This window comes from Vanacampus margaritifer, chromosome 13 (assembly GCF_051991255.1).
Source record: "Vanacampus margaritifer isolate UIUO_Vmar chromosome 13, RoL_Vmar_1.0, whole genome shotgun sequence".
NCBI lineage: Eukaryota > Metazoa > Chordata > Actinopteri > Syngnathiformes > Syngnathidae > Vanacampus > Vanacampus margaritifer.
The window spans coordinates 11,710,123-11,732,225 of NC_135444.1; the positions used below are offsets into that span (position 1 = coordinate 11,710,123).

At 39.4% G+C, this 22,103-nt stretch overlaps 2 protein-coding genes across 2 annotated transcripts in view; both read left to right on the plus strand.

Moving 5' to 3' along the window:
- The first annotated feature begins 1,453 nt into the window (after nt 1-1,453).
- Nucleotides 1,454-10,700, plus strand: LOC144062340 (dynein regulatory complex protein 11). The gene is made up of 19 exons (XM_077583649.1): nt 1,454-1,587; nt 2,619-2,946; nt 3,017-3,136; nt 4,336-4,515; nt 4,591-4,662; nt 5,475-5,680; nt 5,768-5,852; nt 5,915-6,004; nt 6,098-6,173; nt 6,288-6,394; nt 6,475-6,552; nt 6,651-6,712; nt 7,566-7,648; nt 8,088-8,195; nt 8,266-8,465; nt 9,818-9,904; nt 9,994-10,171; nt 10,246-10,484; nt 10,584-10,700. The coding sequence occupies exons 1-19, from the start codon at nt 1,577-1,579 to the stop codon at nt 10,698-10,700; spliced, it is 2,427 nt and encodes an 808-aa protein (XP_077439775.1). The 5' UTR covers nt 1,454-1,576.
- A 5,478-nt stretch (nt 10,701-16,178) lies between these two features.
- obscna (obscurin, cytoskeletal calmodulin and titin-interacting RhoGEF a) overlaps nt 16,179-22,103 on the plus strand; it is a 37,420-nt gene continuing 31,495 nt past the window's right edge. The window contains exons 1-12 of the mRNA XM_077584517.1: nt 16,179-16,218; nt 16,296-16,562; nt 16,748-16,909; nt 17,008-17,112; nt 17,326-17,592; nt 18,950-19,219; nt 19,317-19,583; nt 19,674-19,937; nt 20,041-20,307; nt 20,383-20,652; nt 20,723-20,989; nt 21,146-21,412. Coding sequence (XP_077440643.1) covers nt 16,179-16,218; nt 16,296-16,562; nt 16,748-16,909; nt 17,008-17,112; nt 17,326-17,592; nt 18,950-19,219; nt 19,317-19,583; nt 19,674-19,937; nt 20,041-20,307; nt 20,383-20,652; nt 20,723-20,989; nt 21,146-21,412 — 2,713 coding nt within the window. The remainder of the gene's footprint in view (nt 16,219-16,295; nt 16,563-16,747; nt 16,910-17,007; nt 17,113-17,325; nt 17,593-18,949; nt 19,220-19,316; nt 19,584-19,673; nt 19,938-20,040; nt 20,308-20,382; nt 20,653-20,722; nt 20,990-21,145; nt 21,413-22,103) is intronic.

Genomic DNA, 22,103 nt, shown 5'->3' on the forward strand with positions numbered 1-22,103 from the left:
TGATAGTTATTTTTTAATGATATAAGTCTAGTTGTTACTTTTTGGCTGGATTTTCTGACTTGCATTTTACAATTACCAGTATCACGACGCATTTTATTACGCTAACGTTCTAATCCTTTTTGTTAGAGGAACTCTTGTACTACGTTACACTCCGGTTCAGTAGGTGGCAGTGTGACGCCTTTACGCCAGTTACAAAACCCTTCAAACGAAGTTCTGTCATTGTTTGCCGTTTCCATGGTAACTTCCCTTTGAGGTACGTGTGATGACGATTAACGTTATAAAGAAACATCATAGCTAATGGTTACATGTGTGAAGCGCAGTTAAAATGACCTCATTTATAATCACATTTGACTGAATAATTATTCCCTGTTGCACGGACGATTGTACTTTCTGTTGACTATAATTAAGCAGCCATTGCAGGTGTTATACTCACGTTTGGGAGAAATTGGCGATCATAATTGTTTTCGGTGTTAATTAAACAAAATAATGACGTGCAGTGTGGTCATTCATTTGAATTTTGTAGTGCTCACGGTGCAAATGGAATAAAACACGCGTCATTAGTTATGTAAACATATGAGCTCATTGTGGATACTACGTCATGATAGTTCGACAATTATTTGGAGGGGGAGTCAGAATTAATCATTTTTGGCAGCACTTTCTAAATTTTAACATCCCTGTTCACATAAAGGGTAAAAAACAAAACACGGCGAAACAAATGAATCCCATAAAACATTGATTATGGGGCGGGATTTCACTACAGTAGCAGTATGAGGTGCAAAATTCGAGGTGAGATTGCATTGAGAATCAGTCATGAAAGATGTTGTTGCTGTTTTTAAATATACATTCTGTAGATCTGGATAATCTCAGTTTGTAAGGGCTCGACTAAATACTTGGCTTGTGAGTCAATCGGTTAAGGATTACTTTAGGAGTATTGCCCACATGCCCTTGAGTATGGCACTGACTCACATAACTTGTTTTGCACAGACCAATCATGCTCATCTGCACAGGGGTCAAACTCAAGGCCCAGGGCCAGATAAGGCTGCATGTTAAAGAAAATTATGTGCCTAACTCTATGTTTCTCTTAAAACAAAATTAAAAAAATTCTTCATTTTTAAACGTGTTAAGATATTACAATCTTTTTTTTTTAACTAAACCCTATTTAAAATGAACCGAACAAACTAATTTCTATGACTTCTAGTCAAAATGAGTTATCCATCAGTCTGTTGTGTTTTTGTAATAATATGATGGCATGGTTATACATTTGGCTTCAGTCATAACAGAACTTCTGAAGGGAAACCATAACAACAATGTGGCCCCCACCATAAAAGAGTTTACCTCTGCCTACTGCCTACGTTTAAATGTGGCCTGTGTTAATGTAGAATCGTAATATATAATCATATCTACTGTTATATATTATTCATATATCTAAAAAAGAGTGTAAATTGAATTGCCTCTCTGGGGAACAATTAAAATGTTTTCTTCCTCTGATCACAGTTTTTAATTACTTTTTTTTCTTTTACAGCTCCCACCCACAGGAGACTTGACTAAGATATCCCACCTCTGTTCCAGAGAAGAAATGTCACAAAAGTAAAATTCCCAGCCGACACACTATAGTTGAACTTACATGAGTCATTTCCGGCCAATGCTGTAAACTATCTATAAAATTGTTTACTTACCAACATCATAAAATACAATAGCATAGTGTGTTCATTTAAGTCATTAGTGTTCATTAATGACATATTTTATAATTATATGTTTAATATTATTGTACAATACTGTAAAATGATGCACAGTTTGAACATAACACCAGGCTTAAACATAGGAAAAAATGATTAAAGGGTATTGATTGCACATAAACTAAAAAAAATGCTTACAACAAGCATAAAAAAATATTTAATGCAAATATTTGAATCTAAAAGCAAAATAGAACTGCACTGTACCTGGGCAGTGATAATCTTTCTTACTATGTACACAGTGAAAGTTTGTTGAAATGACCTTTATTGAAATGATCACTTATACAACATTCCTAGAAAATCTCAAAGCCCCATCATTGGTGAGCAATTTTTTTTTTTTTAGAACAGACCCATGCACAACTCAAGTCATCCTTGGAATTGCGTAACAGTTCATTGCTGACATTTGCCTTGTACAGTATTTATTATTTCTCAGCCAGCTCCTGACAATTGTATTTAGTGAGTTAAACAAAATAAATTCATTTAACTTTGGATCAACTATTTTTTTTTTTTATGTAACAAAAGACAAATGCGTGAAACTGACAAAACACATCGCTATATAGTTTTAAAAGAAAAAAGTGCAATCTCACCTGCGGGGGGCCCTCTTATTCTTCAGTGACTTAAGACAAACCTTTAACAACTTCTTACCTTTTTTGATTCTTTTAAAGATTTCTCTCATGTCTTTTTTGGGGGCCGGATGTCAACAACATAACTGAAATCATAAAAATAGGAATCCGTTCATTTCACTCACATTATCCCACTCTGGATCCTACTAATAAAAAATAAAGATTTTTTTTTTTTTTTTTTAAAGATTCAATATATTGAAAGATATAATCACACTCCAACATTAAACTGATCGCCTCAATAATGACTGACTTTCCATCCCAGGACAAACAACGAGCTGTGGGCAGAGGCCCAGGTGGAGTTGAGTCGTCTGTTAGTCGAGGAGATTCCGGAGCAGCCTCTTCAGCCAGAAAAGGACCGAGTGGTGTTCTTCCAGAGACTGGTCATGCTGTACGTGCGCTACTTGCAGATCATCAGACAACTGGAGAAGGTCTACGACCAGGTGGTGCACCCGCAAAAGAGACGTCTTATTCTGCATACCCTCGAAAGCGTGATGGGCCGAGTCTTAGAGCTGAAGAATGAAATGGTGGACAAAGAGTTGTGTGAGTACCACTACATGGATGACGTCCTGCACGACCTAAAGCTCACACCTGTAAGTTTGATTCCTGACAGCTAGATTTTGTTTCAATCCAGTTGATTTGACAACAAACTTCTCTCACCAGGCTGACCTCGAGATTACCATCCCTCACTATTTTTTGAGTGAACGCAACCAACTTAACGAAGAGCGAAGGGCAATGCTTGCAAATATCCTTCATACGATGGAGACTACTGTAACGCAAAAAGTCAGTGAGACGTGCTGCATTAGGGATGGGCGAGTACTACCGGTCGGATATCGGTTTCCAGAGGTACGGAAGAGGATAAGGGCCAGTTAAGTGGGAAAAAAAATGGTTGGCAGAATTCTCACTGTATTCTCAGAATTCGCACTTTAAAGTCAATTCTGAGATTAAAGTGATAAAGTGCGAATTCTGAGATTAAAGTCACAAGAATCACTTTAAAGTCACAATTCTGTGATTAAAGTGAGAATTCTCACTTTAAAGCATGAATTCTTAGAATAAAGTGAAAATCCTGCCAACCTTTTTTTTTCTCTCTTCATTGGCCAAAATCCTCTTCCGTACAGGTGGCAAATCCAGGTCCAGAAAGTAAAAACCTTGCCACAGTTTTACTTTAGCCGCAGTGCTACGGTAGCCTAATCTGGCAATAGCCAGATTGATAATTGTGATTCACTCAAGGGAGTTCTCCACAAAATCAATCTGGGACTGCTCCACGGTAATTTGCTCGGGAAAGGCGGGACCATTCTGTACAATACTTCAAGCTGATTGGACGATGCATTATCTTGCACATTTGTTTTGATGTCGTCTTTGTTCTCGTCGAGGGGGGCACAAACCCGCTAAGAATGCACGAAGCGCCTCTCGCTGTTCAACATTGGAGGAGACAATGAATAATTCTGCAAGGACAGAATCCATTCGTCTATGTTAGGTTTGTTTGTTTTCCCCCCGGTGTCTGCACTTCCTGGTTTCGTTAAAGCTGCATATCACGCCCCAAACACAATGTCGCTCTGTGATTGGTGAAACCAACGGGTTCGGTAGCAAGGTTAACGGAAGCCAATTAAGTAGAAGAACTTGTGGCTAACGATAAACTGCGGCAGGGTTTATACTTCCTGGACCTCAATTTGCAACCTCTGTTGGTATCACATCTTATTTTAACATATCAGGTTCTCGTGGAGGCTGCCGATACCAGCCATGATACTAAAGGCAAAAATAAAAATAAAAAAATCTGACATTGATTTTGTCATTGTGCTAAATGAAATTTGATGTATCAAAAATAGTACTCAAAGAGTGAATACTCGTACTGGTATCGGTCTGAAAAAAGTGGTACTGAACATCCCTATCCTGCATCATTCAAAACGTCATAAAACTGTGTCCAACAGCCATTTGATTGCATCCAGTTACCTTTATTGTGTGTCATTCCACTGTTATGTTAGCGTGTGACAAAGCCCATGAGTCAAGACGAGGCCATCCGAATCATTCAAGTGGCAGAGAGGGCACGCCAAGGGCGTTTGAGGGCAGCCTTAAACGAAGCCAGCAGAAGATTGAGCAAGATACCCATGATCGAGGCCCCCAAGCCCGCTGACATGACCCGAGCTGCTATCCGCATCCAGAAGGTTTTTGTTGTTGTTTTTGAGATCGCCCTCAAACTACTTTGTGTGCTGACAGATTGTATTGATTTGAATTTGTAGGTTTGGAGGGGACATGTAGAGAGGAAGAAGGCAAAGGCTGCTCGCCTTGAAGATATGTTTTTCCTGGGAATGGTAAGCAATAAGCTACAGGCCATCCATTTTTTTGTTCCTAGTGCAAGTCTAGCGCAAAGTGCAGTCTGCATACAGAAGGCTTTGATGCAGCCTCAGACCTGAAGAGGCCGTTTAAAGCAATTGTAGTTATTACAAAGACGGCCATCGGGTGGCAGCAGATTATAAGAGATCAACCAGGGCCATGTTGAAAAAAGCCCCCCCCCCCCACTGTTTTAAACAGATTTGTGAATATTGTTGAAACTTATAGCTACATTCTATTCCTAATTGCTGCAAAACAAAAACAGATTGAAATATACTTTTTTTTTTTTTTTACTGATGAAAGAAGAGACTAATATTTCTTTTGGTAGGTTCCATGTTTTTATAGCAATAGAACACAATATTCTGTGGGCCTTGCAAAATCAGTCAAAATCCAGTAAAACAGCCGGGAGTGAAGGGGGCTGCTTCAGGGAAAATGGCTGGGAGTGAATGAGTTAAGATGATTATGGTGAACCGCCCAACACTGTTGTCATATTTATGAATGAAATATAATGACATCTACCATACATGTTCATGGAGCGCCAAATCTGTCTGCCTGCGCCTGGATCAAATCCACCAAAATCACGTTACACCATCGGCGTCACTAGGTAGACCTGGTTTTACCGAGTTTTGTGTCCCAGCACAAAAATGTAGATGTTTTTTAGTGCATGCGTGCCTGTATACAAAAATAAAGCCCTTAAATGTGCTTTATAATCAGAATCTCTATATGTAACTCACTAAAACTACTTTGACAGTATTGTCCGTTATATTTTGCAAACATTTCTACTCTATATCAGACCCCGCATCCAAAATACCAGGCACCATGTGAGGCCATTATCGCTGCCCACGCCAATGAAGACGCCGTACGAAAGAGGCAAAAGGAACATGAAGATGACTACCAAAAGACTGTGTTGGAAATCGCAAGCCAGCTACTTGAAGTTGAGGGTCAAGACATCGCCAACAACATGAAAGAACAAATCAGGCAGTGGTTTCTTGAATGCCGGTCAGTTGAACACAAAAGTTTTGTTATGATTTGTGATTAACTAGTTGAGGAACCTGTCCAACGCATTTGTTCTCTTTTGCCTTTTAGTAATCTAACAGGGGCATTCCCAGAATTTCCGGATGCTGATGAGGGTGGCTCCGCCGTGCTTTTTGCTGAAAGGGATTATCAGCTGGTAAAACACAATTTCAGTCAAAAGAAGATTTGCAGGAATGATGTTTGCTCATTTTTTTGTAGTTGGTGCAAGAAATGAAGGAACAAGAAGATGAAAAAAATAATAAAAAAGGAAAGGAAGCCCCCAAAAAAGATACAAAGAAAGGGAAGGAGGTAAGGGCTACATTCAGTCATACACAGTTATGAAAGTAGAATTATACAAAAATAAATGTATTGTCTGCACTACAAATGGTTACTGAACCGCAGGAAGAAGAAGAGGGCTTGGTGATGTTACCGTCGGCTTTTTTGGCAGACTTGGAAATGTGCAACAAAACCTTTGTTGGTAATTCAACTTTAGCTACTTCTAAGTTATTATGTTTTGTATGGAAAAGAAGAGAGAATCACAAAATCACAATTTAAAAAAAAATGTAATCAAAACATTTGAATGTCCTCTCAGATTTCTGGGAAACCCGCACCGAGTCTCGAAATTTCGAACAGCGACACGAGGTGGAGCTGATCAAGGAGGAGAAGAGGGTGGACGTTGAGTCAGAAATTCGAGTGAAGGTAAATATTTAGCTAAACAAAACCAATCATTACCTTTACTCACATTCACAAACACTGGACAACTGTTGTGCTTTTCTCAGGTGGATGAGCAGATGAGACAGGAACTGGCAGACTGGAGGCTCGCTGTTGAAAAAACCCCAGCCAAAGCTTACGCAAAGGTGTCTATGTTTTCTAAAGATGAAAATCCATTCATCATCTTACGTAATATTTGGCCGCTCTTCTTGGATTCTCGCCAACTATATCACTATATTTACAGAAAAAAGCAGGCAAGCGCGATAAGAAGAAAAAAAAGGGGGAGAAAGATTTGACAGTCGATAGGTGAGACCACACACAGACGTACATATATTTAGGTGAAAAAGTCAAGTCGTGGAACAAAAATACACACAGTCAGTATAAAAAGTCTACACACCCCTGTTCAAATGTCAGGTTTTTGTGAGATAAAAAAAAAAAATAGAGACCAAAACAAATCATTCCAAAAACCTTTTCCATTATTTAAGTCAGTAAAAGTGCGTAGATAATCTAAAAATAAACTCCATCTTTTCTTGACTTTTTTTTCTAGCAAAAGCTTTTTGCACTGGCCGTTTTTTTTTTTTTTAAGTGTTCACAATTCCTTCCACTTTGTCTATAGCCCCACTTCCACCTGAAGAAAAACAGCCCTAAAGCATGACCAGGCTTCACTGCAGGTACAGAGTTCTTTTGGCAATGAGCAGTTTTGTGCTTGCGCCAAACATCCCTTTTGGAATTTTACCCATTATGTTCAACTTTGGTTTCACTGGAAAACAGCAAAGTATCTCAAACACACACGGAACTGGGGCCAAGGTGGAGGGAATTATGAACATTTCCAAATAGGAGTCAAGAGTTAGCGTAACACCTTAGCGCTTCTGCTGGAAAGCAATTTTTTTTTATTCTGAACACAGCCACATACTAGTTATAAGACACTCGTGTAGCTACATTAAGATTTTTTATTTATCTATTATTATAAGATATTTATTTTTACTTCTAACTTACAAAAAACAACAACACTGAGTTGTACAGGTTATAGGTCACATTAATAGAGGATTAAAAAAAATATATTAATGTTGGTGTTTTTTTGGGGATATTGCAAACTTATTTAAACAGGGGTGTGTACACTTTTTATACCCTCTTTAATTGGCTCATTCATGCCATCTAGGACTCTTGAGTCTATATGTCAGGAGATGGTGGATGAGGGTTTGTTGAAGAGGGCAAATTCTGTGCAGATCCAGGACTACATTGGTAAGTCAGTATTTGTTCCAAATTTGTAATAATTTATCAATCAATCAATCAAACTAAATTTATTAATATACAACATAGTGTTTTGTTTATTCTTCAGTGTATTGAGGGTTATCTGTAACAATTTAGGTACATGTGCAGGACAAAATATCAGAATTTCAGATGTACTTTTATACGGATAGAGCTATGACAGTGTAAATCAAACCTCACCGTAAATAAAAGTAGACTTTTGAATCTAGTAGTTCTTGTATTGGCTCTGATTAGGTCATGCGTGTGTACCTAATGTTGTGACCAGTGAGTAGTTTTTCATTATTTAACAGTAATGTGCTGCCCTCTTCTGGTGTGAAAGTTAATAACGCCAAAATCATACTGATCAATTTCGAATGTTTTCCGTCTTTTTACTCTTTATTTACGAAGTAAACCATTTCCTTTGGTCTCAAAGGTGACTTCAACTATCTTGGAACCACACTGAGAAAGAATGACATTGAACCCATGCCTTCGGTGTCAGATGTGCGGCAACTCATTTCACTCTATGGAATTCTACCTTTAGGTATATGATTCACACATAAAATAAAAACGAAATGTTTAGAGTGATCAAGAGCTGTGCGTGTGCTTTGCAGGCTCTCAGGCGGTCCATGAGAAGGCCCCCCTTACAAAGGCCATTCTACTAGTAGGGCCACTAGGGGTTGGTAAGAAGATGTTGGTCAATGCAATCTGCCAGGAGACCGGCGCGACCCTATTTGACCTTTCTCCTCTCAACGTTGCTGGAAAGTATCCAGGCAAGAGTGGCCTTGCTATGATGATCCATATGGTTTTTAAGGTAACACAGCACATGGGAATAAACTCCAGTTGCTCAATGCATATTCTGTCTATGTATGTAGATTATAATAGTTTTGGATTAATTATTTTTCATGTTGTTTTGGCTTTTTTCATTTTATTTTTTACATTTAGTTTGTTTTAATTCGATTTTAGAGCAAGTTTGTTAGTTGTTTTTTTTATTTAGATGAAAATGCTTTGCTTTAGTTTATATTAATTTTAGTATTAGTTGTATTTATTTTTTGAACATATATGTAGTGTCTGTCAAGCACAAGTACTGTGTTACAGAAAACAGCAATACTGAATGAAGACATTTAAAATGAACCCCAAAAGCTCATGTATGATGTTAACTGACATAGAAAAACGAAGGATAATTTAATTTCCCGAGAATTATAGTATAACTGAATTAGTTTTATAAATGTAAGAAAGTTTCAGTTTTCCCCTAACATTTTCGTTTTTATTTAATTTTATTGATGAATTTTTTGTTTGCATTTTACTTCTAGTTATTTCATCAGTTTTCGTTAACTATCATAACTAGGGATATGTGAGTCATGATACGACATAGTATGGTGCCGATACTTGGTCTAATTTCAAGGTATCGGTACTCACGACGGTGGCTGATACTGTTATCGGCAGTCCTCTTGTTTGATGATCAAATATTAGAAATTAATTAATTTGCAATTTAATTAAATTGCAATTAATTTCATGTATTTAGGCAAAATATTATATTGCGATATGTACATCTTTAAAATGATCTGTCATTGTTTCGTTTGGGAACTTTTACGTATCAAAAGTACTAGTGGTATTGGTATCGGTAACCAGTCAAGCGCCGAGTACTCGTACTGGTATGAAAAAAAGTGAGATTGAACATCCCTAATAATAACTTTGGTATCAACATACGTAATTACCAACCTCTCTACCAATACCTGCCTTCTTACCAGTGGGGAAAAGTAAAAACACTTTGTTACTGTATACAAGTTTTTTTTTTTTTTTTTTAGGTATCTGTATTTACATTGAGGTTTTGATTAGAATTTTTTGTGACACCAGTCCTGGAACTTATCTGACACGCTCCATACATAGCATTCTAGACCAGTGTTTCTCAAACCCGGTCCTCGAGTACCCCTATCCAGCCTGTTTTCCATGTCTCCAACAGCCAACACAGGTGTTTCAAACCAGCATCTAATCAGCAAGCTCTGCATGAAGTCCGACGAGCCTCAGCTGTGTTGCCTGAAGGAGACATGGAAAACAGGCTGGATAGGGGTACTCGGGGACCAGGGTTGAGAACCACTGTTCTAGACAATCATCTTTTTTTGTTGTGTCAAAAAATCAAGTCCTTACATAATCATTTTTACGCAGGTTGCCAGATTGATGCAGCCTTCAGTGATATGGATTGATGGTGCAGAGAAAATGTTCTACAAGAAAGTTCCCAAGGAAGAAAGAGCCGTATGTCTGATGACTATAAAAGCTGTTTAGTACTGCATATAATTGATTTATCTAGCATTTCTAACTAAAAACATTCTAAACTTGTCCAGTTAGAACCAAAGCGCATGAAGAAAGATTTGCCCAAAGCTCTGAAGCTGATCAAAGAAGAGGACCGTGTTCTCATAATAGGAACGAGTAAAGATCCCATTAATGCGGATATCAAGTCAATGTGTAAAATGTACTCAAAAGTCATCCTCATCCCAAGGCCCGACTATGGCTCCAGATACGGTAAGAAACGACGCATTTAATGCTGAAATTGAGCATGTGCATCCATTTTGTATTAACATGAAAACTGATTTCAGTATTGTGGAAGCAAATGATCGAAAAGCACGGAGGCAAGATAACTTCAGCCTTGGACCTCAGCTCCTTGTCCAAAATTTCCGATGGCTACACCCCAGGTCACATGATCCAGGCAATCCAACAAGTGATGACCAAGAGACGAATGCTTCTGCTAGAAAAGAGGCCTTTGACTGCTATTGAGTTTGTGGCACCATTAGCCAAGTTCACCCCCGTGTTTCAGGATGAGGAAGAAGCCTTAAAAGTACTTTCATCGTTAATGTTTAATGGCACGCTTATTGTGAATTTATCTGGGAAAATATAGAGCATCCTCCATTGTTGAAATTGTGTTTTGTGTGTCCAGAAATGGTATGCAAAGACTCCCTTGGGAAAGAAGCGGGCTAAGGCTGCAGCAGAAAGGGAAGAGGCACTGCAAGTGCCAGCTAAAGGGAAAGCTCCCCCGAAGAAAGGAAAAAAATAGTGTACATTGTAATGAAATGTATTTAAACATGTATGACTGTGATTATAAATGCATTTTTTTTTAAATAAATGTAGATGTTTACAAGTTGTGTTGGTTTGTTTGCTGAAGTGATGCAGTTGATTATATTTGCCCCAAGAGGGCAGCAAAGCGCTAGTAAGCAGCCTAAATAGCCATGATTCCCGTTTTTACCACTAACAAAGTTGAGATACATTAAGTAAAATGACATACAATGAACAAACGATATAATCTTTAGAGAGGTTAAATGAATGGTTAGGGTTTTAACTAGTTGTCAGCTTCCAGGCTGTGCTGTAATTAGACGTGCAGGACTGTTGACAAGGCTTAAGTCAAGGACATCTAATGTTATTCTGCTGCGTGATGCAGCTGCCTGGAAAGTATGTTATTACAGCCACCTACGTGAAATTACTTTTAGGTTTGCTGGTCAGGGCTAAAAAATAAAATGCAAATAAAATAAAATAAAAAATAACTCAAATATTTAAGTTAAGTTAAAGTACCACTTTTGCTTTGCCCTTCGGTTCTTCGGTCTTGCTCTGTTACAGGATTTGAGACCTCTACTTTCGCTATCATATTCACAAGGGGTAAACATTTTGAAAAGCAAACCTATCATTTCTCACTTCAGAAACAAACCTTTGTGATAAATGTTCTGGTGGAACTTTGGCAAGCGAGAGTGGTTTGTAGGCCACCATTCCAACCTTGCTGACGACAAGTTGTTTTTTTGTGCCGCAGCAGGACTGTGTGGAGATTACTGTGTCGATAGAGTTTCACTGGATTAAGGAGTGCTCGGTAGCACATGGAGCTGTCTATCAAGCCAAGCAAACACAATGCTGGGCTGTCCTGTGTTTGTGTTCTGTCTGCTTGTCTAAATTAGGAAACGCATTTTAAAATCTGGTGTAAAGCTATTTTTTTTAATTGGATGCCTGTTGAGGTGCTATCATTAGTTTGGAGGTAATCTTATTCATCCTATAGACAATGCAAAATGACAATAGTATGTGTAAGTGTTTTTTGTTAATGATAACCAAGTGAAATGTGAGCTCATTATTTCTTAATGTCTTTACGACCTTTCATCTGTGACGGTGCAGGAGGTTCCCTGAGGGGCGACAAATGACAAATTGCTTCACCACAAAGCAGATTTGAATTATTTGCTCATCATTTTTGACCTGTTGTCTGTTGAACGTTAGCACTGTGACAGTGGTGTATTCCGAGCCCGTAAAAACTGCCGAACAAATTATGACTTGGCTCTGATGGAACAAGCCAAAAGTTGTAACACTTTGGAACATCATGGTCAACATAGAAAGCTCAAATCCACGTTCCCGCCCAGCCGTTCAGATCAGTTCTGATCTTTTTGTGTTTGTACTTTGTCCCAAAAAATTGGACCAAGTCGAGATTTGAACCCAGAACCCTTGACTGTGAGGCTAACGAGCTGTCAAAAGAATTTCATTCATTTCAATGCAGGTCCAGAAAGCAAAAAAATTAAAAATAAATAAACTACCACAGTTTGGCTTGAGATAAACGACTGCTACACAGTACATTTCGTAGTGTAAATTTTACTCTAAAAAATCTATATCCAGTCCTACTCTAAACAGTAAACTTTTACACTTGGAAGAGAGTAAAATATTTTAAAACAACAACAATAAAATACTCAAAGGTTGAGGAACAATCCCACAACCTTCAGCATGAAAGACAGCCACTCTACCACTTGAGCTATGCTAGACTTACTGTTAGCTAACATATTGCTAATGTATCCGGCAGAGGTGGCAAATCCAGGTCCAGACAGTAAAAACCCTACCACAGTTTGGCTTTAGCTCCAGATTTTTTCTTCTTAATATTTTACTCTCTTCCGAGTATAAACTCTATATATTTACTCTGTTTAGACTGGGACCAAATATAGTCTTTTTCAGAGTAAAATTGACTCTACAAAATGTGCTAAGTATCAAATAATTAATTTGGGGAGCTGGACACAATGAAATCCATTTATTGGTGAAACATTGTTATCATCAAAGTGTTTTTCCAAACTAATATTGAGTACCAAAATACAGGCTAACTTCCTTTTTTGCCCTTTGTTTACTTCATTAAGTTTCTTTTCTGTAGTTAACTGCGCTGCTGCTGGGTGAGAAGTTTCTTTTAACATATTGTCCGTATTCAAATGAGTTTCTATCTGAAAATACTATTTCATCTGAAACTGTGAACTGAATGTTGAGAAAAAAAAGAGCTGTCAGTAAAATTCCAAAGAAAGAAATGCAGAGGTGTCAAATCCAGGTCCAGAATGTTAAAAAAAAAAACTGCCACATTTTGGCTTTAGCCGCAGGTGTTTCTACTGAGCTGGCAGGTTATCGAGCTGGAGCTAGCACAGGTGGAGCTCGTTTACTTGCCGTTGATTAGAAGCACCTGTGGCTAAAGCCAAAGTGTGGCAGGGTTTTTACTTTCTGGACCTGGATTTGCCACCTCTGAAGAAATGAATGAAAGGCGGCAAATGTTGAATGTTTTGGCTAGTAAATTAGCCTTAGAGTCAAAGGTTGTGCTTGTGTGGGTTTCCTGATCATAACATTTCCCAGGTATGTGATCAGGATAAGCGTGAAGCTCATCTACCTTGCAATCTCACCAATATGACTACATTTTGGTTGATTGCCTATGCTATTGATCCCAGTACCATTCCGCTTCACACGATTGAAGCTATCTTTGCGTGCATACTGACAGAGAGCTATTTGGAGGTCAGTATGTGGGGAGGGATGTGTCAGCTGTTCACTAAATCGCTCCATCACAGCAGCAAGGGGGGAAAAAAGTACTGTAGACTGTCTCCTTCGGGAAGTACGACTCATATATTCCGAATGTATGCATGCTGATTTTGTTAATATAGTAGGCTTTGTTGAAAAATATTTTTCTTGTGATGGTGTGTGTGTGTGTGTGTTTTTTTTAATACATTTGTTCTTCTCAGGCAAAGATATTTTGTTTTCCATGATGTCCAGCCAGTATGAGGATGAATTTCTCTTGGAATACATCTGAGTTAAAGGTGCGTACATCACTGCTGGTGTTTTCTTTCTTGGCATGTGTCTTGACACAATTCCACACCATAAAGGAGGGAGGGACGATTTCTATTTAAATATTGAAAGATGGACATTTTGATGTGTTTTGTGGAATGCAATTTGTGAATTATAAAGACACTCTTGGGAATATGTCTAGCGATTTTGGGCCTAAATGTGAAATTGAGCTACGCTGAATCCAAATCCAGTGGTTTGGTGTGATGCTGTTCATGCTGTCCCACATTTAGACAGCCTTGTAAACATCTAGGTGATAGTGGTATAGGCTCCAACTTCTCAGACTTGATATCAATCTATTCTCATTTGGCCTCTTGTTTTTTTTAGCTTCCCTTTCTCATTTGAGGGCATTCAGTCTGGTAGAGACAGCGTCACAGCTGAGTCTATATTGGTGGTGATGAGCTAAGTCAAGCGAGGTGACAGATTAAACTGCTCGTCATTACCGGGGAGGTCGAACATGTCACCGAGGGGATCCACCGTATGATAGTGATGCCATGTGTACTGACTTTTTACGGCCATCTTGAATTTGGTAACATTCTAAGCAGAGTCAATATCACACTAAGGTGTCTTTGAGACTTCCAATTTCAACCCCAAAAAGTTGGGATTTTCTATTCAGCATCATATTTCTTGTATCAATTAGATATTTTACTGTTAGAAATGCATATTGGTCCAGCTCCTACAGCTTTTTATACATTAACTTAAGCGGACAATGTACATGGAAACAGTAAAATACTGGATGCGAGCTTGCTGACAGGATGGACAGTGACAGGGTGGACAGTTTTGGTCAATGTTTGCATTAATGAGCAACACGATTCAGTTATCAAGCTAATTTGTATAGTTCAACAAATATATTTTGAATTTCTAAATGATTTTCATACAAATTGATTTCACTATGACAGTGTGGACATGTTAAGCCAGATGATGCAACCTCATCACGGTGGAGGCGGTGGCTCAGGGTTTAGAAACGGTCATTCAGTAACCAGAAGGTTGACTGTTCGATCCCCGCTCTCCCCGAGTCATGTGTCGTTGTGTGCTTGGGCAAGGCACTTCTCCCACACTGCATCCAGTGCTAATCACACTGGTGTATGGAAAGTGCTTATGTTTAGTGGTGGTCAGAGGGGACGTAGGCGCACACTGGCAGCCACGCTTCCGTCAGCCTGCCCTAGCATGAATAATGTATCCATTCCGCTGTAAAGCGTCTTTGAGTGTCTAGAAAAGCGCTATATAAATCTGATGCATTATTATTATAGCCTATTATAAGAATAAAAAATATGAAACGTAAGTATAAAAACCTATTCTGCAACTATCTACTGTTTCAGAGTCCATTATAGAAAGAAACAAAATGCTGGTTCTTACATCAGTGAAAACATCAGAGGGTTTAAAGGGGCAGATACCCCAGTAGGACAGGGTGGACAGTCATTTCTGGGACACAGGCGAAATGTTCAATATGGTAGTGAGAATTGAATGTACATGATTAAAATGTCGCATTTTATCAAATAAAATGCTGTGGACAATAAAACCATGTAAAAAAAAAAAGTGTTATTTAACCACTTATTACGCACGCTATAGTTAGCAGAGTGAGCGCGACATGCCAAAATACATTCATCCATATTAAGAGATTGACCATTACACTGGTATGTCTACAAATGTTTGGGCGGTGATAAGATCTCAGTTGTATTATTTTGCTACATTTTCCTGATGAATGAGTGATTTTGATGAGGACACCAAATGTAATATTATAGCTATGATTGTAATTATAATATCACCAGCAGCAAAGACAATAATGAATGTCTACCCCAAATGTGCAGATAATGTATAAACCACAGGTACAAGTGGTCAAGATCTGTGGAGCAGTAGAGTTCTCAAACAAGGGTCCCTGGTTTCTCCAAGCTGAAAATATCGGTGGTTCATATTTCACAAGACATGAGACAATGTTTATTGGTGTGGTTGTAGTACAAGATGCCTCTCCTTGTGTACTTCAATACGATAACTGAAATATATTTGTGGGTGACTTGGCTGAGATCATGAAGTGGTCGTCTTGCAAATGAATGGGCTTGATCCCAGATTTCTCCTTAAGGCTATAGTTAGCTTTAGCAAGATGGAGTTGAGCTAGTCTATCAAACTTAAGACAAAGTCAATCAGGCATGATTATTTTTGTAGTGAAAGGATTTTGATTTTGGATTTTGATTGGATCTCGTCGAAGTAGTGGTTCTCATCTGGAGGTCAGTTACTATAATGTAGAAGAATTCCGGGTTCTACTGTATAACTACTGAAGACTGCTAGATAACCTAGTGAAAGGCAAAAATACAATATACAGTACCACATTGTATTTCATTATCCACAGACTTATCTGTAGCCCCAATATGTGTTTCCAATTCCAGACTGAAAGGTTTCAATCAATCAAAACAAATCCATTAAGATTGCAAGAATGGCAGACAATATACCTGGTGGAATAGTAGCAGCCGCAAGTAAGTTCTTCATTTCATTCAGTTACCCACATTGGTTATTGAGTGCATACACAAACCTTTTTGTCTTCATGGTTCAGAGAACCGTCTGCAGGTGGTGAGAGGCTTGGAGGATGTAGAAGTGTCAGAGTGCGAGAGCTGCTCCTTTGAGGTGACCCTCAACTTGTCATACATTGAGGGCGCGTGGACCAGGGATGGGATGCGGCTCAAGTCCAAGCCCAACTGTCGCATCAGCACACAAGGGAAGACGCATTCTCTCATATTAAACAGAGTGGCATTGGCAGACGTGGGCTTGATCTCGTTCCAGGCAAATGGAATTCAGACTTCCGGCAGACTTACTGTTAGAGGTAGGCTAAGACAACCGACTGACAACTCTGTAGTCCAAGACAATGATGTGATCAAGTTCAAGATTCAGGTTTCATTAGGACTGTCTAATAAAGACAAAATTAAGTGGCTTGAATACGGATCATTCATGAAAACATTCTTTTCAGTAGATTAATTATTAAGACTTGTTTCTTTAATTTCCTACCAGCTAGGGACATCCACATTGTCCAGGAACTTGAGGATGTTGATACTATGGAACGTCAGCCCGTCAGCTTCTTGTGTGAAGTAAACCAAGTGGATGTGGATGGTCGGTGGTACAGAGATGACTGTAGGATCCGACATGGAGACAACATTAAGATCAGGCATCAGGGTAAATGAGAATATTAATTCATATACTGTGAACATATTTAATAAAATACCTTCAAAGAAGGCAGAATGGTATTCCTTCTGTTCTGAAACTGGTTTCAGGTAAAACACACACCTTATCTTTTAAGTCGGTCAGGCCAGAGCACGCTGGAGAAATACGATTCACTGCGGAACGCGTCTCGTCTTACGCAACGCTTACAGTAAAAGGTGAGTCTGTTGGTGGCTAAAAAGTTGTAGCATTAGGTCATTGGAATTGAATTTAATAGGAAACAACCTATTCTATATGCACTAATCAAGGAAAATATCAAAAGAAAGAAACCTTCACCTATGCGCCTTGCGCTAGATTGAGCTGGGCACGAAAATAGGGCCCTTTACGTTCGAGATGGTGGTTATAAATTCCCTTGTTCTTCTAATCGTCAGAGCTGCCAGTCCAAATAGTGCGTCCTCTGAGAGTCAAGATAGCCATGTATCACCACAGAGGCCTGCTGGAGTGCCAGGTTTCTCGAGCTAATGCTCAGGTCAAGTGGTACAAGAACAAGAAGGAGCTTGCGTCCAGCAAAAAATACCAACTTGTCAGCCAAGACATTTACAGGCAGCTCACCATTGACGACGTCTGCTCCTCAGACGAAGACACCTACACCTGCGACACAGGAGATGACAAAACCTGTTGTCAGCTTCTAGTTGAGGGTGAGATATATGCATGCACTGTATACATATCTTTTATTACAAGGTTGCATGAATGTATGTAGATGTAGTGGAGCCACGGTTGAAAGCCATAATAGATTTGATTAGATTTTTTATTTATCTCAAACAAGCACAATAATAAAAACAGCATGGTAGAGGAAATATAATTAAGAAAGGCACAATATGATAAGATGCAAGTTTGAGCAGGGGTGGAAGGATGCAAAGCTTATTAATTTCAGCCCAGCCCCCTTGCCCCAACCCCTTTACAATATAATAAATTCAAGATCCACTTAATTAACGCAATATTTTTTTTAGAGTGTATGTAAAACAGACAATAATGAATCCTCTGCAAAAAAATCACTATTTTTTTTTAAATATTACAAATTTAACAAATATCATTAATGTATAAAATAAAAAGTTTGGGTCCCAAGATAGACCCCTGCGGTACATCACAAATAATATTCAAGCTCAGGGACTTATGGGCAGAGATGGGAAGTAACGAAGTACTTTGTTACTGTACTTGAATAGTCTTTTTTCAGTACTTTGTACTTTCCTGAGTATTTTTCAGACTACTTTCTACTTTTATCCGTTACATTTTAACATGAGTATGTCGTTTTTTTTTTATTCAATTCATTTTCAAAACAAGGTTGTCGCTTTTGTTTTCATATGCATGAAAACAATTAAAATACTTGACCTGGAAGAACAAGCAGACGTCAATGTCTCCGGGCTCCACCAATCATATGAATTGGCTAGATTAGAACCCATAAATATGAGGGCAACTCGCGCCACCACACCAGAGGATAATTTGAACCTGATAAGAACCCTACAGACTGCCAGTCAACAATATAAAGTAAGGTTCAATTATGTCAGCGAGGAGTGGACCAGCAACATGAGCGAGTGATACTCAACACTGTCGACTCAACGCAGGGCAAGTCAGAGAGTCAATTGGCCGATATATACCCATTTTTGCTCCATTAACTAATATCTTTCAAATTGACGTAGGAGGAATCATCCGGTAAAAATACTCTTTTACTCATCAAGTACATTTCAGAGCCTGCACTTTTTTACTTTTACTTGAGTAATTATTTGAGTGAGTACTTTTACCAAAGTTGTTTTTTACACAAGTAATTGTACTTATTGTAACCCAAATAGAGAAAGTCAGTACTTTTCCCATCTTTGCTTATGAGAACTTATTTGGAAAAACTTTCCTATTTACTGATGTAACTTTGCAACCAGGTAAGTGAGATCTGTTTGGATTTTATTTCAAACATTTTTTATTCTCACAGAAAATAACAGAAATCATTATACAGAATGTACGTGTCAATAACAGAAGTGTGCTATGTTGTGACTGTCCATGCAGAGCAGGCTATGAGCATTGTTCGGGGCATGAGCTCAGTGGAAGTGACAGAACCAGAGCCAGCCCTCTTCCAAGTGGAGACCAGCCTGAAATCAGGAAGGCCGCCCAAATGGACCCTGAATGGGAACGTTTTGGAGGCCAGCGAAGATGTGGACATCTACAGGGAGGGTAACATCCACAGCCTCTGCCTCACCTGCACGGACAGCTCCATGTCAGGGCCTGTTGTTTTCGTCGCTGGCAAAAGCCGTTCTTCTGCTGAGCTTACGGTAAAAGGTGGGTGAACCAGCCCTCCCCCAAGTACATCCTCTCTGTGATCATTAGAAGGGTGAAGGTATCGCTTTCAGCTGGTAAACTATTTATTTCCCTCTAGAGCGGCCCCTCCAAGTTGTCCGCAATTTGGAAGATGTGGAAGCCAAGGAGAACGGCTCTGTCACTCTGAGCTGTGAGTTTGCCCCCTCCCCCAGGGTGGTGCGGTGGTTTAAAGGTCGTACGGTTCTGAAGACTTCAAACAAGTACAACATGAAGAGAGATAGGAAGCGTGCAGAGCTGACAATCCATGGATTGGTAGGGATGGATGCAGGGCAGTATCGCTGCATGGCGGGGGGTTCACAGAGCTCAGCACATGTTAAGGTCGAAGGTATGTAGGTTAAGTATGATTTATTGAGTTAAGAGCTGATCTGTATGTGCCATTTGTATTGGATTCCCTCTTCTTCTTCTTTTTTAACAGTGCGAAGGCTGAAGCTGGTGAAACATCTTGAACCAGTGGAACTTGATGAGGACGGAGTTGCCACTTTCGCTTGTGAGCTCAACTATGTGGTTGCCAATGTAGAGTGGCTCCTCAACAATGTCCGCCTCTATTCCAATGCCATAAACAGGATCCAACACATGGGTACCATGCACAGCCTCTTCATTAAGAAGCTGAGACCCCAGCACAGCAGGGTTACTTTTAAAGCTGGCCTACTTTCGGAAACAACAACTTTAAAGGTCAAAGGTCAGCTTAAATAACACGTTTTCTGATACTTTTGTTTATTTCAGAAAACTATTCCCACCAATGCTAAATGTATGTTATCTATTACTGCTTCTATTGCCTTTAGAGCGGCCTGTGGTCTTCCTAAGACCACTGGAAGATGCAGTTGGGGAAGAACAAGGGGAGGTCTGCCTACAGTGTGAAATTTCCAAAGAGTCTGTGATCCCAGTCTGGAGGAAGAATGGCATTGTCCTGACAGCTGATGAAAAACATGAGTTGTGCCAGTACGGGAGGTCCATGGCACTGATTATTCATTGCTTGAGCAAAGATGATGCTGGACAGTACATCTGTGATCTGGGCACCAGCCAGACCAAGGCTAAAGTTACTGTACATGGTTGGTTGAAGAGCAGTGTAATTAAAATATCCGGACATTGCACATTTAAATACTCTTTATTTGATCTATTTACAGATTTACATATCACTATTATCCAGCGTTTGAAGACAACATCCATACTGGAGGGTGAAAGCTGCACTTTTGAATGTCACGTCTCTCACCTTCTTAGTGATCAGCCTTTCTGGACCATTAACGGTCAAGGGGTTGTCTCCAACGGCCACTTCCAGGTCATCAACAATGGTCGCAAATACAAGTTGAGAATTAAAGATGCAGTTCTGTCTGATGCTGGAGACGTGATCTTTTCAATTAAAGACTTAAGCTGCAGAACCATGCTCTTTGTCACAGGTAAACAGTAGTTTAATCAATGCAAGATGAATTCATATAAAAAATGAACATGCCTCTACTGTGATTGTAGAGAGGCCAGTACACATTTTTAGGGATCTGCTGAATGTCAAGACTGTGCCAGGTGAGGACGCGGAGCTGAGTTGTGAGATCACCAAACCTGAGGTCACCATCCACTGGTTGAAAAATGGCCATTTAATCAGGCAGAGTCACAAATATAAGATGAGTGTGGAAAAGAACTTGGCGAGGCTGATAGTCAAGAACACCACAATCAGAGATTCAGGAGAGTACAGCTGTCAGGCCGATGGGGTTGCCTCTTGCGCCAAGCTCGAAGTTAGAGGTAAGTACTTGTTCTGGATTATCACATTTTTGTCAAAAACAATAAGGTGCTGAGGCACTGATGCTGATGTCATAACTTACTCTAGAAGACTGAAAGATTGGTAGAATTGCTATACTCAGCATTCATATACAATTTCTAAACTATGTCTTATTCCAGAACTGCAGCACTCATTTGCAAGAGAGTTAAAGGACACTAAAGCAGAGGAAAAGGGTAAAGTGACCCTGGAGTGTGAGACCAGACAGCCAGCCAAGCGAGTGACCTGGCTGAAGGGCATGATGGAGCTGAGATCTAGTAGGAAGTATGTCATGAGGCAAAAGGGTGTGGTGCTGTCACTCACCATCACTTATCTGGAGAAGTTGGACACAGATATCTACACATGTGACGTCGGGACCATGCAGAGCCGTGCACAGCTGACTGTGCAGGGTGAGGAAAACACTTATTTAGTAAAGTTCTAGTCTGGGAACATAGCTTCCGTCTTTCTTAAAGCCAACCAGCAGCGCAGCCAAAATAAGCCGACCCGGGAAGTCGTGATCAAAGTAGTCTGTAACCGAGCATCACACACCTACCAACTTGCTGCAACACTAAAGGCAAACCTTGCCGTTCTTACAGGGAAAATTGAGAATTGAAGTGACGCCAATATTATTTAAACGTGCCCGATTGTCAAGGTTAAAGAAGATTCTACTGGCCATTGTAGATATATTTTGTTGTTGGCAGAGAGACTGTGGATATTCAAAAGGCTGAAGGCAATCATGGATCGATTCTCTGCATGAATGCAAACTTTTGTTCCTTCATTTCGGAGGCAGATCGATAAAAAAAGATGGATGGAAGATCGTATGATAATCAACATTTGTAATCGCAGCCAAATGAGTTGTAGTTGGATGGCAGCACATGAAAACCAGTTGCAAACATGGTGTGCAGCTGGCTTTAATCTTCTTAGTAACAAACCGTTATAGAGGTTTGGGGTATGGGCCTAGCAAGAACTCCTAACATTTAAGTTCAGTTCAGGACAGAATGTGTGAATTCACTATTGTGCTGCCTCAAACCAACAACTTCTAATATTTTTGCAATCTTATTAATATAAAGGCTATATGAGATTTTGTAGTCCATTTTTCTG